The sequence below is a fragment of the Dipodomys spectabilis genome, unplaced genomic scaffold (assembly GCF_019054845.1).
Source record: "Dipodomys spectabilis isolate Male_0828 unplaced genomic scaffold, ASM1905484v1 ptg000125l, whole genome shotgun sequence".
NCBI lineage: Eukaryota > Metazoa > Chordata > Mammalia > Rodentia > Heteromyidae > Dipodomys > Dipodomys spectabilis.
In genome coordinates, this window is record NW_024870802.1 from 15,369,061 (window position 1) to 15,387,940 (window position 18,880).

The 18,880-nt window shown below is 44.9% G+C and overlaps 2 protein-coding genes across 4 annotated transcripts in view; one reads left to right on the forward strand and one right to left on the reverse strand.

The window, feature by feature from the left end:
• Positions 1 to 3,307, reverse strand: part of Ubtd1 (ubiquitin domain containing 1) — a 60,097-nt gene extending 56,790 nt beyond the window's left edge. The window contains exon 1 of the mRNA XM_042689552.1: positions 2,818 to 3,307. Within this exon, the coding sequence (XP_042545486.1) occupies positions 2,818 to 2,887 (70 nt within the window). The 5' untranslated portion in view covers positions 2,888 to 3,307. The remainder of the gene's footprint in view (positions 1 to 2,817) is intronic.
• A 402-nt stretch (positions 3,308 to 3,709) lies between these two features.
• The window catches only part of Mms19 (MMS19 homolog, cytosolic iron-sulfur assembly component), a 34,596-nt gene continuing 19,425 nt past the window's right edge, over positions 3,710 to 18,880 (forward strand). Inside the window, exons 1-2 of one of the 3 annotated variants that reach the window (XM_042689134.1) lie at positions 3,710 to 3,837; positions 16,154 to 16,202. In XM_042689134.1, coding sequence (XP_042545068.1) covers positions 3,726 to 3,837; positions 16,154 to 16,202 — 161 coding nt within the window. In that variant the 5' untranslated portion in view covers positions 3,710 to 3,725. The remainder of the gene's footprint in view (positions 3,838 to 16,153; positions 16,203 to 18,880) is intronic. The other 2 variants (XM_042689135.1, XM_042689136.1) reach the window with 2 other exon arrangements.

Sequence of the window (18,880 nt, forward strand, 5' to 3'; positions counted from 1 at the left end):
GGGACCCAAAAAAAAGAAAGATGAGGGAATTGAAGCCTAGTGTGATGGTATATGCCTATAATCACAGTACTTGGGAGGCTGAGGAAGAAAGATTGTGTTCCAGGGCCAAATTAGGTTATATAGCAAGTTGAGGCTAGCCTCTGATACACAGCAAGACCCTGCCTGAGGAAAAAAAAAAAAAGAGAGAGAGAGAGAAAAAAGAAAAATATATGGGATTTGAGGTAAAACTTTACAGGAACAAAGTCTCTCAATGAAAAGAAGTCTTGATGAAAAGAATGGCTTGAACAAATACTGGTAGCCTTATGTTCAGGAAAGAAGACAATTAGGTCTTAAAAGGACAGGGCCAACTTTAACTGTCTTGAAAGTTAAAATCCTCTAAGTGAAAAGGTCAGAAGTATTTTGAACAGAAAACTATAGGCCCATGTTAATCTGACAAGTATCTTTTGGGAGCATACAGAACAGGCATGAATGAATGGCCGAAGGCAAACTTGCTCTTGGTAAGGGACTCACTTCAACCTGGGAGAGGACTTGGACTTGAGGTGACAGAGGAGTGAAGTCAAGGTAAGTCTGCAAAATTTGCCAGAAGAAGCAGCAGCAGGCTCCTGTGCAACACAAAAAGTCAAAAAGGTTCAAAGTTTAAGGCCAGGCAGCTAGGGAACAAAAGAGTAACAAAGGGAAGCTGGCTAAGCAGAGATGAAGAGCTTGATTTTAGAGGGGGATATCTACATCACAGTGTTCAATGAGCACCTTGAAATGTGGGCTTGAAGATTAAGATGTCTTACTGATGGCCAAAGAGTGGGACTGAATAAGATTTCTCTGGGAGGGTATGCAATGAGAAAAAAAAAAAAAGAATGTCAAACTTAACTATGGTTGTACCCACACCTAGAAGGTGAGAGTAGGTAGGAGTGATCAGAAAGGGAAAAACCAAGATAATCAATCCAAAGCCAAGGAACAGAGGACAGTTTCAGGAAGAAGACTATTGTCACTGATGAACATGCTACAAAATTAAGGACTAAACCTATAAATAAGAAACATTTGTTGGGCTGGGAAGGTGGCTCAGTGGTAGAGCACTTGCCTTGCAGGCATGAGGCCCTGGGTTCGATTCCTCAGCACCACATAAGCAAAAAGAAAAAAGCCAGAAGTGGCACTGTGGCTCAAGTGGTAGAGCGCTAGTCTTGAGCTGAAGAGCTGAGGGACAGCGCCCAGGCCCAGAGTTCAGGTTCCATGACCGGACCCACCCCCCCCCCAAAAAAAAAAAAGAAAGAAAAGAAACATTTGTTGAATAAGTAAGAGGAATGAAGAAAGCTCTGGGGGGGGGGGGGGGGGGGGCTGGGAAGATGGCTGAGTGGTAGAGCGCTTGCCTTGCATGCCTGAGGCCCTGGGTTCGATTCCTCAGCACCACATAAGCAAAAAGAAAAGAGCCGGAAGTGGCGCTGTGGCTCAAGTGGTAGAGTGCTAGCCTTGAACTGAAGAGCTGAGGGACAGCGCCCAGGCCCAGAGTTCACCAACGGACCCCCCCCCCCAAAAAAAAAGAAAGAAAGCTCTTGGGTTGGATGGTCAACTTTCCTCAGTCAGAATAATGGCCAGGGTTGCACTCAGATGAGAGAATTTTAGTTTTACCACATTCTTCTATGAAAACATTTCTGGAAGTACAAATCATCCCCTCTGCTACACAGATATCCTTCCTTCCCTGTTTCCCCTGATGTTTCCCCCACCCAAAGCAACACACCTTCAGTGTCAAAGCAGGCAGGAAACTCCAACTAGAGTTTCCACTTCATTAACAACTCTGCCTGTGGCTCCTCTTACATAATGGGATATGTATCAACAGGATGGAAGATGAGATTGGGTTCTTGCCCTAGTTATACTACTAACCAACTGTGTGACTTTGATCAAGTTGCACAACTTCTCTGGATCTGAGTTTTTACATACAGAGGAGGAACTAGGTCTATCTGGAATTCAGACAAGTTTTAGCTCTAAAATCTATTTTATAATTCTCAGAAGGTCCTTGCGACACCCTCAGAGAAGGAAGTAACTACAAGGCTCAGTGAAATGACCGCCAGACCTCTCGCAGGGGCGAAACGCCAGGATAGGAGGGGTACACCAAGAAAGCGAGCCGGCACTTCTGGGGCCTCGCGGATCACCGGGGAGCAGATCTCATTTCCAAGGCTGGGAGAAACCCCACCAAATCCAGATCACCAGCGGGCGGATCTCATTCCTAGGGCTGGGAAGGATCATAACAAACCCGAGGGCGACTTTCACTCCACCTTTCCTAGACTCCAGAAGGCTCTAAGAAGCCCCGCGGGTTGAAAATAAAGATTTCTTTCCCAGCGTCCTGCGCTGCTTTTGCAAGTCGGATTCCAGCAGGCATGAACTGCAGCCCGATCATGACAGTCTGTCTTTGGAAAGAGCGACTGTGCTCGTCGATCTCGCTTCGAGTTCGGGGGACGCAAGCCGCCCAGACCGACCGGCATCCGACCCCAGCCCGGAATGCCAGGCCAGCAGCGCCCTCGGGCTCCCCCCGCCACCCCCCGCCCCACCGCTGGCCCCGCTGCGGTCGGCAAACATTTCCTGCCCCCGCCCTCACCAGGAGCTTCCCAGTTGGAGCGAGTTGGTCTCGCAGTCGGGTCAGCGCTTCTTAGTTGGCCCAACTCGCTCTCCCGGCCACCGGGCGCTGGGGAGGGACCCGCCTGCCTCCGAGTAGCCACCGGGGCAGCCCAGACGCCAGGAGCCCCGGGGAGGTCGCTCGGGAAGCCCAAGGCTCGGGCAAGCAGGGGAAAACTGGTCGGGCATCGTGGCCTTGCCCCCTTCCTGAGTTACCTGCTCGTTTGCGGGGGTGTCCCGGGGCGGCTGGCCTGTCCCGACGCTGTCTCCCCACGCAGTTGCCCATGCTGGCTCCTCAGTTGGTCCCCATGCACCGGAGGCGGCGGGCAGCCGGCTGCTCTGCACTCCCGTCCCGGACGGCGGCGCCCCGGTCAACGGCTCCAGCCGCCCGGCATCAGGCGCTCCCAGATCTCCCTTGGGGCGCTCTCTGCCCGGAGACGGCTTCGCCACAAACTTTGCGGGCTAGGAGAGAGGGAGGTGGCCGGCTCCCAGCACAATCCCAGGTGGCCGGGCCAGGGGGGCCCACGACCGTGTCCGGCCACAGACCAGTCCCACCGGAGGGGCGGAGGGAGGGGGGCGGGAACCGCCGCAGCTACTCCGGGCTCTCTCGGGGCTCCCAGCTGGGGCCGTCCCCCTAGAGCCTGTCACTCACCTGCCTAACCCCGCCCCAGCCCGGCCCCGTTCCCTTCCGCCGGCTCGCGGCGCCCGCCGCGCCGCCACCACCCGCCCCAGGTGCGCATGTGACCGACTGCAACGCCCCTCGAGCCAGGCCTGGTTTTCTCATTGGCTTTCTATGGGATGCGTACCGCCCCTCAGCCCCACCCAGCCAGGTGCCCGCCCTGCCGCCGGTCCCCCGGGGAGCCCCGCCAGGAATTTTGCGCCCTCAACGGCCCCCGACTGCGTGCCCCGCAGCCACCTCCCCTCCCCGCGCCCCAGACCCCGCCCCTCAGGGAGGAGCCGACCCGTCCCTCCTGGAACTGCCTGGCTGGGAGCCGGCAGGCACGTGACCCGGTAGGATCCCGCCCCCGAGAACTTCGCTCAACGATTGGCCCCGAAGACGCGTGCGCGTAGGGGCCTGTCTCCCGCCCCTCCCACTTCCCCACCCACGTTCTTTGGCTAGCGTCATGGCTGCCGCCGCCGCTCTGGAGGCGGCGGCACCTACTGGAGCCCTGTGGGGCCTCGTACAAGACTTCGTCATGGGTCAGCAGGAGGGTCCCGCTGGCCAGGTGGCTGCAGGTACGGCAGGCAGCGCCGCAAGGCTCCTGCAGGGAGACGGCCCGGAGGGAGCGGCCTGAGAACTAACGTGGGGCGGGAAGGGAGAAGCGGAGGTGACTGAGAGATTTTTTTCTGGGATGTTTGGTGAGCCCCGCGAGCTTAAAAGCCATAAGTAAGTTCGAAAGCCTCTGGCATCTCTTCAGGGTTGCTTTACGCTCCTCATCTCCCCACGGTCGATAAGAGAATCATTACTTTTCACAGACGAGGAAACAGGCCCAACGAGGGCAGGCGACTTGCGTAAGGCTGCAGACCGGGCGGAAGGAAGCGGGGGCTGGAATTCGGACTCAGGTGTTCCGGTCCTAGCCAAAAGCTCACGGCGGGAGACCCGCGTTGTTGGTGGGATGTTGGCGTGGGGAGATGCGTGTTTGCAGGCATCCGCTCCCGTCGCGTGGCATCCTGGGAGTGGCCTGTGGCCCTGCTCTCTCATAGGCTGTATGGAGAGGTGGAGCCAGGAGGGGGTAGAATTTGAGAAGTCTGGGTCCGACCCCCGAAGATTTCGTCTCCTGCTTTTATAGAGTTGATAAATTTGCTTTACTACTGTTTTGAGGACTTATCTCCCCACCACTCGTTCTTTGCTAATTTTACCCATTATTAGTCTCTTGGACTAATTCGGAGCAAAACAAGTTTTAAGCTTCCTTGGGATTCTGAATTAGCTATTTTAGGGGGAAAAAGATCTGAGAAAGTTACTGAATGTTAGGAAGCCTTCAGAGTCAGTTTTAAATATGCATAATATATATTAAATAATAGAGTAGAAAATGGGTATAGATGAGAAGTGTTTTTTGTTGTTCACATTTGGAAGTTTTGCGTGGTTGGGGATAAGTAAAATGTTTCCTGGAAATTGAACGTATCAACTCATGTGAGAAATGAAGTGAATCTCCTAGAAATGTAGTACTCTGGGCCTTTCCATCATTTTACTTTGATTCAATCATTCCATCCTTATTGAAAACTTTTCATCAAACATGGAAAGCAAATAGGAATATAAATACAAACTAAATTGGATATTTGGCCACCAAGAACTTATATCGTGTGAGAGAAACAAGCATGCTCTATGAAGTAATGTGTGATCATTTAGAACCATCAAAGAGCAAATATGCCTGCTGCTGGCCTAGTATTATGGCACATGCTTACAATCCTGAAGTTGATAGTTGGAGGAATGAAGATTTAGTGTTTGATAGGAGTTCTGAGCCAGCCTTGGTTACAGTGTGAAACTTGGGGGGGGAAAAGTTTGGTTTGCCACTAAGCCTAACATCTACAACTTTACCAAGTATAGTGTGTGATCAGAACTTAAACAGCGAGTGCAGTGTGTTATTTTCATTTCCTGTAGTGTTTTACTAGAAAATTTTCTTGTAACTTGCCATCCATTCAGTTAAACTACAGGTATCAGCACAGTGATATTTAAATTTAAACCAGAGTTTATTTTGGTGTAAACTTTATATCTAAGAGTTAGTCTATTTATACAGTATATTTACTGGTTTGTTTGGGTGTTTTTTTTTTTTTACATATGCATACATGTACCATTGCACTCCTACTAACAAAGAATGCTGCTTTATCAGTGTTATTTAACTATTCTTTTACATTTATATATTCTGAAAACAATTTTGGATTCAGAAATACTTTTGAGAAGACCACTCAAAGGCTGCAGAATTCTTATATTTGCATAAAAGTTATGTTTTAGTATGCCTGAAAAACGCAATATTGTCTAGTTTAAGTTTAAACTCAGTGAAGACTGAGACATTAGTGCTGTTATAATTTAGCTCCTTTAGAAAAAGTTTGATTTAGAGGAATAGTAACAGTTAAAATAGATAAGGACCGCTCACCTGTGGCTCACGCGTACAATCCTAGTTACTCAGGAGGCTGACACCTAAGGATCACTGTTCTAAGCCAGCCTGGGCAGGAAAGTCCATGAGATTCTTATCTCCAGTTAACCACCAGAAAGCCGGAAGTGGCATTGTGGCACAAGTGGTAGAGTTCTTGCCTTGAGCTGAAGCTCACAGGCCCACTTGCCTTGAGCTGAAGCACCCAGGCCCAGAGTTGAAGCCACATGACCTACCAAAAAAAAAAAAAAGGTTAAAAGGGGTTGGTGGAATTTGATTTCTCTTTCCTTTTTTCTTTTTGGCCAGTCCTGGAACTTGAATTCTGGGCCTGGGCTTTGTCCCTAAACTTCTTTTGCTCAAGGCACACACATTACCAGTTGAGCCACAGTGCCACTTCTGGCTTTTTCTGAGTAGTTTATTGGAGATAAGAGTCTTAATAGCAGTCCTCAGATCTCAGCCTCCTGAGTAGCTAGGATTACAGGCATGAGCCACTGGTACCCAGCAGAAGTTTATTTTTCATAACTTGGATTTCAGGCAAAAGGATTTGAATGACCTATTGTAGGTGATAGTAGTCGTAAATCCTTGAGCAAAGAAGCCATAATCTGAATGCAGATTTAGAAAGGACTAAATTAGTATTCTCAGTCTTAGATCAGGTAGGATTGTAGAAGGTTGTCAGGTTTGAAATATCCCCAGAATAATCCTCAAGCTTAAGCAATCTTCATTAGTACCTATGGAGTCCACCTTTCCTAATTGCAGTGTAGATGCAGAAGGAACACTGAATACAAAGGTATCTGCCACTATTTTTTTTCTTTTTTGGTCAGTCTTGGGGCTTGAATTCTGGGCCTGGGAGCTGTCTCTGAGCTCTTCAGCTCAAGGCAAGTGCTCTTCAACTTGAGCCATAGCACCACTTCCAGCTTTCTGGTGATTAATTGGAGATAAGAATCACCGTTGTTTAAGGATACAGGTGGACCTGTTGCAACAATGAGAAGTACAAGTTGTCATGTCCAAAACAAGCTTTACAATGTCGGTGCTGGGGGGGGGGGGGTGGAGGGGGGGGAAGGAGAAGGATTGGGATTGGGGGGAAGGGGGGAGGCTGGGAAGGGATGTGAAGGGTAAACCAAAGGAGGAGGCTGCAATGCTTGGTAAGAAATGTAGGCATTATCCTGCCCATGTAATTGTAACCCCTCTGTACAGTATGTTCACAAATAAAATAAAATAAAATTTAAAAAAAAAAAAAATCACCGACTTTCCTGCCCAGGCTGGCTTTGAAGCTTTGAAACCGTGATCCTTAGATATCAGCCTCTTGATTATTTAGGATTATAGGCGTGAGCCACTGGCGCCTGACCTAAATTTGTTTTGCACCTGAGGTTTCCTGGTGAAAGTAGGTGTCAGCTCTAAGGAAGGTGCAGACAATAGAGAGTAACCTGAGCTAGAGGCATGACTCAAGTGGCAGAGCATTGGATGTAAGCAGAGAAAGCTACGTGAGACTGTGAAACCCTGAGTTCAGATCCCAATACACAAGAAAAAAGAAAGAGGAAGGGACAGACTGATGTATGGACCTACCCATCATTATAAGTTAATGCCTTTCAGGCAAGTGTTCAAAGACTACCTGGCCCCAGCTCTTTTCTTACCCTTCCGGATCTTTAGTTCCCAGTTCCCTGAATGTTTTCCTTCCCAGTTAGCTCTATCCAGGTTAGATCTCCATGGCAAGGCTCAGATTGGATATCATTCTCCATCCCCAGAAATTCCTGATTATCCCAACCAGATAACATACGACTTTGCAATCTTGGTAATATTTCTCAACCATTCATGTACTTATTAGACTTGTTTAGTAGCAATGTTTGTATATATCTCCACATCCTACACACTCCTTTCTACCACTGTAGTGTCTCCTGGAACTAATGTTAAATTGCTTATGCATTTGGAATTAGAGATGTTAAAGGAAGAATCTAGGGATTTGAGGTTAGGTTAGAGTCCTCCTTAAAGGGAGTCTTTCCTTAAAGGGAGGACTCCCCAACATAATTTCCAAGGTTTTGAGCCTGAAGCTGATTAAAGATAAGTACTTTGGCTGGGCGCTGCTTGATGCCTATAATCTGAGCTACTCTGGAGGCTGAGGTCTGGCAGCAAAGTGAATGAGACTCTTATCTCCAATTAACCCTCAGAAAATTGAAGTGGCACTGGCTGAAAGTGGAAGAGCACTAGCTTTGAGCAAAAAAAGCTCAGGGGCAGTGTCCAGGCCCTGAGTTCAAGCCCCACAACAGACAAAAATAAAACAAGGATACTAAGAAGGGAGCTGATTCTGGAGTGTAATTTCTAAACATGTGAATTTGGTAGTAATGAATGTAATTTTTTTCTTTTACTAGAATTTCCCTCATTTCAACCTCCATTTTATATTATCCAGCATATTTTTATTGCCTGGGAGACCACTATTCTTGAAATGAAAAAAAAAATTATTAAAGATGAGTAAATTTGGGCTGGGAAGGTGGCTCAGTGGAAGAGTGCTTGCCTTGCTTGCATGAGGCCCTGGGTTTGATTCCTCCATACCACATAAGCAGAAAAGGCCAGAAATGCATTATGGTTCAGTAGGTCACTAGCCTTGAGCTGAAGAGTTGAGGGACAGTGCCTAGGCTCAGACTTCAGGCCCAATGACCAACAACAACAACAAAAACAAGATGAGTAAACTAGGCGGGTTCTGGTGGCCCACAATTGTAATCCTAGCTATTCAGGAGGCTGAGATCTGAGGATCATGGTTCGAAGCCAGCCTGGACCAGAAAGTCTGTGAGACTCTTACCTCCAATTAATCACCAAAAAGCTGGAAGTGGATCTATGGCTCAAGTGGTAGAGTATTATTAGCCAGCTTTGACCATCCCTGGGTGGGGGAAAGGAATTAGAATAAACTATAGGTTGAACAGCTTTACAATGTCGGTGGGGGGGGGGGGGTATGATTGGGTGGGAGGGAGGGGGGAGGCTGGGAAGGGAGGTGAAGGGTAAACAAAGGAGGAGGATGCAATGCTTGGTAAGAAATGTATGCATTATCCTGCCCATGTAATTGTAACCCCTCTGTACAGTATGTTCTCAAATAAAATAAAATAAAATTTAAAAAAAAAAAAACTATAGGTTGAAGAAATGTGTGTGGCAGCCGGGCGCTGGTGGCTCACGCCTGTAATCCTAGCTACTCAGGAGGCTGAGATCTGAGGATCGCGGTTCAAAGCCAGCCCGGGCAGGAGAGACCATGAGACTCCTATCTCCAATAAACCACCACAAAACCGGAAGTGGCGCTGTAGCTCAAGTGGTAGAGCGCTCGCCTTGAGCTGAAGAGCTGAGGGACAGCGCCCAGGCCCAGAGTTCAAGCCCCACTACCGACAAAAAAAAAAAAAAAAAGAAATGTGTGTGGCAGCAGAAAGGGCATTTGAGAGCCTGATTGGAAGCTAGGCTTGAGGGATTCCTCCCATCTGTCCACACCACCCCAGCCCTTGCCATCATTCCTTAGGCTGCGGCCACTCCAGATTCTCAAGAGGCTGCAGCTTCATGAGACAGAGATCCAATTGTGCCTTCTCAGTGTGACCACATAAAAATTCCTTTGATTACGTCTCTGTGCTCCTCTTGAACTACCACCCTGCTGAGGAAAGAAAGTGTGGGGAATTAGGAAATACTAGTACATAAGTCCATTTCTATGAGACAAATCTTGGTTTTTTTTTGGGGGGGGGAGTTTGTTGGTCATGGGGCTTTAACTTTGGGCTTGGGTGCTTATCCCTGTGCTCTTTAGCTCAAGGCCAGTGCTCTACCACTTGAGCCACAGCACCACTTCCGGTTTTCTAGTGGTTAATTGCAGATAAGAGTCTCACGGACTTTTCTGCCCAGGCTGGCTTTGAACCGTGATCCTAAGATCTCAGTCTCCTCAGTAGCTAGGATTACAGGTGTGAGCCACTGGCGCCCGGCTTATGAGACAAATCCTGAACACTTTGGGAAAACTTAGGGCTACCAATAAAGGGAAAGGAACTTACTGTTTCCTTAATGCTAGTGACTCTACTCTTGGGAACATTAACTCTTTATTAGCTTCTTTTATCCCAGGAGTCCCAACTGCATAATTAATAGTATTTCCAGGTATTCTGGTTTTCATTTGGGAAAACTTAAGAGTGTTAAAAGAATTAATCACTTAAAGTTAGTAACCCATGGTCCATAAACCCAGAAATTCTCCTTTCTTTTGTTAACCCAGTTTCTGTTTTTATCACTATGGTGACACCGAACTTATAACACTGGGATTGTTTTTTAAAGATCTTTCTGCCCCAACAGACGGGGCTTCTTAAAAGCTCTCTATATTTCTATCAAAAGCCCCAATAATATGTGATTTAGGATATTCAATAAATGCTGAATAAAAACAAAAACACAGAAAGACTTTTTAAAAAGAAGTGTGGAGGAAACAGAGGCTGATTCCAGGAAGGCTTTGTAGGCATTGACACTTGAGATGGTCTTAAAGGAAGAGTGTTGTTCCTCAGACAAGGATTGTAAAGGGGCATTCCACACCAAAGTATTCTATTTTCTGGCTTACGTGTATGGAAGAATTTGACATGTTGACATTTCATGTAACTGAGTGATAGGAGGCATGATGAAGGGGCAGCTAGATCTCTGTAGTCTAAACTTTGAAGGACAACCAAGGAATCAGGTTGTAAGCAATAAGGAATAAAGGGAGATTAGTAAGCAAGTAAATAATGTGTGTGGAGAGAGATAATTCTGGATAGAGTATGGATGTATTGAAGTCTGTGTGTGTATATGTATGTATGTGCGCATGTGTGCAGGTGTGCTGATCCCGGAGCTTGAATTCCGGGCCTGGGTGCTGTCAGTTAGCTTTTTTGCTCAAGACAGCACTTTACCACTTAAGTCAAAGCTCTATTTCAGGCTTTTTTGGTGGCTTATTGGAGGTAAGAGCCCCACAGACTTTTCCACCCTGGCTGGCTTCAAAACTCAATTCTTAGATCTCAGCCTCCTGAGTAGTTAGGATTATAAGCATGAGCCACTGGCCCCAGGCTGGTAGTCCTTTAAAAACAAAAAGGAAAATGCCCTACTCTAATCATGTTAAGTGAATGTATCAGTGGCCTTTTGCATATTCACAGTGTTCTGTAACAGTTAAAAATTCAAGAATATTATCATCATACCAAAAAAATAGGAGACTTGAAGCTGAGTATGGTTGTATATTCCTATAATGCTAGCATTTTGGGAGCCTGGCCAAGGAGGAAAATGTCAAGTTCAAGACCTGCATATGTCAAATTCAAGACCTGCATAGGCTAAGTACCCAGACCCTGTCTCTGGAGAAGAAATAGATGGACACGAGTGGCTCAAGCCTTAATCCTAGCTCAGGAGACTGAGATCTGAGGATCATGGTTGGAAGCCAGCTGGGGCATACAAATCAGAGAGAGAGAGAGAGAGAGACTATCTCTACCTTGGTAAAAAGCTGCAAGTGGGGGTTGTAGCTCAAGTAGTAGAGTGCCAGCCTTGACTGAAAGCTTGAAGCTAAACTAGAGTGCAAGACCCTGGGTTCAAGCCCAGCACTGGGACTAAAAAAAAAAAAAATGAGGCAACCTCTGGGAGCATGCATTGACTGATGAGGAACACTTTGGAGCATTTTCTGCCGATGAAATTTTTCCATATTGTGATTGATTTATTGATTACATAGGTATACACTTAAGATAAATTTCACCAAAGTATACACTAAATAGGTTCATTTTACTATATATAAATTTTACCTTTTTTTTCCACCTTTTTTTTCCTTTTGGTACTAAGGGACTCTTGAGTCCCATATATGCTTAGCTGTGAGCTACAACCCAACCCTTGCTTCTTTTCTTTTTTTTTTTTTAATAAAAAAGATGTAGCAAGGCATGCTGTCATAGACTAAAGCAGGAAAATTTTGAGTTCAAGGCCATCATGGGTTACATATTGAAGACCATCTCTTAAAGATGAATGAATAAGTTGGGCCATTTGAGATAGTTCCAAAGATAGTCTCTAGGCCAGCATCCCAGAGGATTTTGATGGTGTTGCTAAAGAATAAAGGATTCAGTTCAATGACATCCTTGGCTATTAACAGTAACAAGTCCCCTATGGCTTTCTGTGTAGAATTGCTAAGGTTTTCTGTGCTACCTGCTGAAATTAGTTTTTAGATGGGTTTATTTGGCACTGTAGCCAAGGGATTCCAAGAAAGTACCCTTTTCAATGCTCCTAAAAACTTATTTTCTGGGTTTGTAACCCAGGAAATAGAAATTTTTCTTCACAAAAGTGTTGGGGAGCCAGGCGCCAGTGGCTCACATCTGTAATCCTAGCTACTGAGGAGACTGAGATCTGAGGATCACTGTTCTGGTCCAGGCAGGAATGTCTATTGAGACTCTTCAGTTAACCACCAAAAAATAGAAAGAGCTGTGGCTCAAGTCATAGAGCACTAACCTTTACACACACACACACACACACACATCTTAGGAACAGCACCCAAGGGAGAAAAAAGTGATTAAGGAATTGATGTGGGACACAATATGAGTTCTTGGTTGGTTTGTCCTGTGAGCCTGCCTGGTGCCCTTCCCCCACTCAGCAGTCTGCTCATTTTTCCCCTTGGCTGTTTCTCAGGGGCTGGGGCAGCAGCTGGGCTTCCACATCCTGGCACAAGTAGGGCTAAAGAGTGCCTGATGTCTAAATTGGTGCCAGTCACGAGCTATGAATCCTGACTGGAGCTCTCCTATCCTCAGTCCAGTTGGATTTCTTTAGTACAAGAGTGAGCCTCTGCCCAGCTCAGCTCACAGCTGTTACTGTGACAGACTTAAGGTGAACTGCTTGTTTAGGAGTTTGTTCCCAGAACAGGCTGAGGGTGGTAAATCCCTAATTACCATACACTCATTAGCTAAAAGTCCTTTATCTATGTTAACTGACTCCTTGTGAAGATAATAATTTTCTCTTTGTTTCTCTCTTGAAAATATAAACTAAGCTGGGCATCAGCGGCTCACAGCTGTAATTCTACCTACTCAGGCACCTAAGATCTGAAAATTGCAGTTGAAAGCCAGATTGGGCAGGAAAATTTATGAAATTCTTACAAATTAAACACACACATACAAACCCAAAAAAGAGACAGCACCCAGGCCCTGACTAAGGTTCAGTGTATTGCTTGGCTAGGCACTGGTGGCTCATGCCTGTAATCTTAACTACTCAGGAGTCCATGGTCTAAGGATTGCAGTTCAAAGCTTTCAGACACAAAAAAGCCCATTACTCTTATTTCCAATTAATCACCAGAAAAGCCAGAAGTGGGGCTGTGGTTCAAGTGGTATAGAGCATTAACCTTACACAAAAATCTCAAGGACAGCACGTAGGCCCTGAGCAGCATGTGTATATGCACCTGCGCGCGCGCGCGCGCGCGCGCGCACACACACACACACACACACACACACACACTATACTTCTTAACACAAAACTGTTAACGTACCTGTAATAATAGCACTTAGAAGGCTGAAGACAAGGTCAACCTGGGCTGCATAATAAGACCTTGTCTGGAAAAAAGAGAGAGGGCAAGAACAAGAAAAATAGATAAAAAACTAGGCACCAGTTACTCACTCCTAGCAACTTGAGAGGCTAAGAGGGAATGGTTGAAGTTTGAGGCCAACCCAGGCTGGAAAATGTTCACAAGACTTTATCTTGAAGTAGTAGAATGCCTGTCTACCAAATATATAGTCTTGATTTCAAGCCCCAGTACCACCAAAAAAAAAGTTTGCCAGGTGCTGTTGGCTCACATCTCTTATCCTGGTTACTTAGGAGGTTGAGTTCTGAAGATCCAGGTTTTTAAAGCCAGCTCAGGCAGACAAATCTGATATTATTATCTTCACGTAACCGGCAAAAAGCCAGTAGTGGAGTTGTGGCTTAGGTTTGAGTAAAAAAATCTTAAGAGCTCAAGGCTCCAAGTTCAAGCCCCCCCCCCCCCCCACACACACACACAAAAGGAGGAAGAGGAGGAGGAGGAGGAAAAGTATACCTCTCTGAACCCTTAACTGTTTTTGCTGTTTCCCTAGAGGCAGTAAGTTACTGTTTCCTGCTAGATCTTCCAGAGATATAAATAAATGGAAATAAAAATAGGCCTTCCCACTAAAAACAATACTGGGTTTATACTATACATATTATTTATACACACTGTTGTGCTTGTCAGCTTATTAGTATGTATATGGCTTCTTTGGTCTTGTTTCAGTGAACACGAGTACTAACATCTTTTCAGATCCTGCTTTCATTTCCTTTGGCTATATACCCCAAAGTGGGACAGCTGCATCATATGTTCTATTTTTAATTTTTTTAGGAGCTTCCATACTGTTCCATGACTGTACCAAATTCACATTTCCACCAACAATGTACAAGGATTTTCTTTTCTTACATCCTTGCCAGCACTTATGTGTAGTTTTCTCTCTCCTATTTTTTGATTCTCTTTTTCCTTTGGGTCATTTTATAGACTATTATATGTGTATACATAAAGGCTTTTGACTTCATAATATTAATTTTGCAAACAGACTCCTTAACAAATTATTTTGGTTGGTTATTTCTCATGGATTTTTAAAAATAATTTTTATTGGTATTATGTGATTACATAAATTTCACAAATTTCACAGTATTGTGAGATAGTGATACTTAAAGTCACAAACACATTTTAACTTTCTCAAGGCAAGTTGTCATTATCATGGTCTATAATGTTTGTGAATTCTATGAGCTTTGATAATACAACTATTTCTTCCACATTGGGTGATAGGTACATTTCTTTCCTTTTGCTTAGTGTAAGTTGTTCCCTCTATCCCTCTCCCTCCCTTCCTCCCTTCACTCCCCTTGAGTGGCTTAGTTCATTTTCATCAATGTCCAGTGTAGCTGATGGGCCCCTCTGTTGTGTATTTTCCCATTTCCCTCTGATTCTGTGTCCTCCTCTAGCTTCCCTCAGATGTGCATATATAATACATATAATATATATATATATATGTGGTCAACATGGACTCATTTAGAAATGATACGACAAATTGAGTGGAGGTCCTTTGTTTCTTGAGTACTGTTTACTTTGTCATGTCTCCTTGCACTTTGGATTTAACATCCACATATTAGGTAGACCATGTGCTGTTGGGCTCTATTCTTGGCTTACCTTGCTCAACATTATTTGTTATAGTTCCATCCATTTCCCTGCAAATGCCATTCTTTTGTTTCTTCTAATGGCTGTGTAATATTCTATTGTATATAGATACCACAATTTTTGGATCCATTCATGTATAGTGGGGTATCTGGGTTGTTTCCATATCTTGGCTACTGTGAACAATGCTGCAGTAAACATGGAGGTGCATGTGTCCTTGTATCCTGGTTCCTGTTGCTCAGGGTAGATGCCTAGTGGGATGGCTGGGTCATAGGGGAGGTCTATATTTAGCTTTCCAAGGTACCTCCAGACTGCTTTCCAAAGTGGTTGTATTAGTGTACATTCCCACCAGCAATGCAATAGCGTTCCTCTTTCTCCACATCCCTTCCAGCATTTGTCATTGGCCGAATTTAGGATGTGGGCTATTTTGACTGATATAAGGAAGTAATATCAAGGTTGTTTTTAGTTGCATTTCCTTTATAGCCAGGGATGATGAACATTTCCTCATGTTTCTTTGACATTTTCATCTCTTCTACTGAGAAGTCTCTCTGGCTCCCTTTTAGCTCCCTCTCTTTAGCCCATTTAATGATGGGTTTGTTAGATTTGGGAGGGATTAGTTTCTTGAGTTCCTTATATATAATAGACATTAGGCCCTTGTCTGATATATTGCTGGTAAATACTTTTTTTTCCCAATTGGTTGGTTGTCTTTCTAGTTTGGCCAGCTGTGTCTTTAGCTGTGCAGAAACTTTTTATTTTAAGGTAGTTCCATTTGTCAAGTCTCTCTCCAATTTGTTGTGACCATGGGACTCTGCGCAGCAAAGTTCCTGCCTGTGCCTATAAGTTCAGGTGTTTCTCCTACTCTGTCCTGCAGTAGTTTCAGAGTTTCAGGTTTGATATTAGGGTCTTTAATCCATTTTGTAGGTTATCTGAAGTGCTGCAGTAAGACTAGAATGGGTTCTTGGCAAGTACAAAGCCATTGGTTTGGGGAGGGAGAGAGAGAGAGAGAGAGAGAGAGTGTGTGTGCGTGTGTGTGTGTGTGTGTGTGTGTGTGTACACATGCTTATGCTAGTCCTGGGACTTGAACTCACAGCTTGGGCACTCCTCTGAGCTTTTCACTCAAAGCTAACCCTCTACCACTTGAGCCACAGCTCCACTTGCAGCTTTTTTGGTGGTTAATTGGAGATAAAAGTTTCACTGACTTTCCTGCCTGGGCTGGCTTTGAACCATAATCCTCATATCTCTGCCTTCTGAGTAGCTAGAATTACAGGCATCAGTTCCTGGTGCCCAGACTGTAATGAGGGTTTCAATTTATTTTCTCATATTTCTTTTTATTTTCCTGTAGATGTCAAATCCGGCAGCTATACAGTGTTACAAGTGGTGGAAGCCCTCGGGTAAGAGCTCTTGTTCTAGTATATTCTTCTAACCCTGTCTGGGCACTCTGAAAAGGTTACTTTTATGCATTGCTGTTTTTCTGGAGCCTGAATTTCTCCTATAACCTAAAACCCTCTCTGTATCAGGACCTTAGTCTAATTCTATGTTGTTGACTTGCTTTGTCTGAAAAAGTTTCTTGTAGCATGATTGATGCTTCTTAAGGTAATGTTTAGGAGCATACAACCTGTAGGCTACATCATCAGCTCCTGACTTGGGCCACAGATTTAAGGTGAGGTGCATGGCCATCTACTGTCCTTAATTAGAGCTGGGATTCCTCATGTACTTCCATAGACCTATCCAACCATGTTAGGATTATAGTCAACTCCAACCTGACTCACAAGCCCTGGGGCCCTCTGTGGATAGGTGCTGACCCTGTGCCAGATCCCCTTTATAAGAAAGGTTTTGGGAGCTGGGAAGGTGGCTCAGTGGTAGAGTGCTTACCTTGCATGCCTGAGGCCCTGTGTTCAATTCCTCAGCACCACATAAGCAAAAAGAAAAAAGCCAGAAGTGGCGCTGTGGCTCAAGTGGTAGAGCACTAGCCTTGAGCTGAAGAGCTGAGGGACAGCGCCCAGGCCCAGAGTTCAGGCTCCATGACTGGACCCCCCCCCCCCCCAAAAAAAAAAAAAAAAAGAAAAAAAGAAAAAGAAAGGTTTTGGCAAAACCACTGGAAAAGCAATAGTTGTTTTTTTTTCCAGTCATGGGGCCTGAACTCAGCCTGGGCACTGTCCCTCAGCTCTTCAGTTCAAGGCTAGCGCTCTCTATCACTTGAGCCATAGCACCACTTCCAGCTTTTTCTGTTTATGTGATACTGAGGAATCGAACCCAGAGCCTCATTCATGCAAGGCAAGCACTCTGTCACTGAGCCACTTTCCCAGCCCCACAAAGCAATATTTTACAATCTAGGGTTCTTCTGTACACCAGAGAAAATAATGTACTTATAATCTGAGGCCTGCTTTCCTCATACTTCCTACTTGGTAGACCACTTAAATTGACAAGGATTAACTGTCACAGATAATTTGCCTTCTAAATTATTAGCAGAATATTAGAAGAAATTTAAAATACTGAATTGTTATGCATCACTCCCATGTAACCGATCATTGGGTCTTCTGCTCACATTCCTGTGGCCTTGGTCTACTTTTTTTTTTTTTTTGTCAGTAGTAGGACCTGAATTCTGGACCTGGGCGCTGTCCCTCAGCTCTTCAGCTCAAGGCTAGCGCTCTACCACTTGAGCCCCAGCGCCACTTCCGGCTTTTTTCTTTTTGCTTATGTGGTGCTGAGGAATCGAACCCAGGGCCTCATGCATGCAAGGCAAGCGCTCTACCACTGAGCCAACTTCCCAGCCCCCCACAGTATGTTTTTTTAGGACATCTTCCTTACTCCAGGAAGAAACTCATGCTCATTAGCACCTATTCCCTTTTCCTTCTGCTTCCCAGTCCCTGGTAAATTTATATAGAATTATAAAAGATGTGATCTCTAGTTCTCTCTCTCTTTTTTTTTTCTCCCTTCAATACTAGGATTTGACTTGGCTTCATGCCTACTAGACAGGCACTCTACCATTTGAGCCATGTGCCTAGCCAGCCCCTTTTGCTTTAGTTTATTTCTCAGGTAGGATCTAGCTTTTGTCCATGGCTGGCCTCAGCCAAAATCTTCCTATGTCTGCTTCCAGTATAGCTGGGATTACAGGAGTGTACTACCCTACCTGGTTAACTTTGGCTTCTTTCACTGGGGAGGTGTTCAGGGTTTATCCATGCTATAGTATCCCACTGTATATGTATCTAATATTTTTGTTTAATTATTTACCAGTTGGCAAACATCCATATTATTTACACTATTTGACTACTCAGAAAAGCAGATGTTACTATAAGCATGTGTATATTTTGCCCATTTATAAATGCTGTAAATGTACAGTTTTCTACTTCCTTTGGAGAAATCCTTCTACAGATTGGTATTCTAGAGATCCTGTCAGGAGTGTTCTTATTTTTACACACATATGCGTATATGTGCACATACACATATTTACTTATTTATCCTTTACTGTAACTCTTGTAGCCAACTCCTCTAAAACCTATTCCTGCTTGTTCTTGTTTAGAATTTTTAAGTATAATCTTACGAGAACCATTTTGATGAAAAGTCACCGTTGCTTCAGTCCAGTTTCTCACTTACCAACAGTCCTACATAGTTAAATTTTCATTCTGGCCAACTTTGTAATCTTTCAATTATAAAGTTTTAGGGTTGTTGGGTTTTTTTTTTTGTTTTTTGTTTTTTGGGTCCAGTCGTGGAGCCTGAACTCTGGGCCTAGGTGCTGTCCCTCAGCTCTTCAGCTCAAGGCTAGCACTCTACCACTTGAGCCACAGCACCACTTCTGGCTTTTTTCTTTTTGCTTATATGGTGCTGAGGAATCGAACCCAGGGCCTCAGGCATGCAAGGCAAGCGCTCTACCACTGAGCCACCTTCCCAGCCCCTAGGGTTATTTTTTTGTGTTGTGTTTTAGACCTAGTGCCTTCTTAGTGGCTCTACACAGCTTTTTTTTTAGCAAGAATTTATAAAAATGAATCTATTTTTTTTGTTTTGGTAGACGCTGCAGCCCTGTAGGTAGCTACTAAGCTCTGTTTTATTTCAAAGGAATGTCCCAATCATA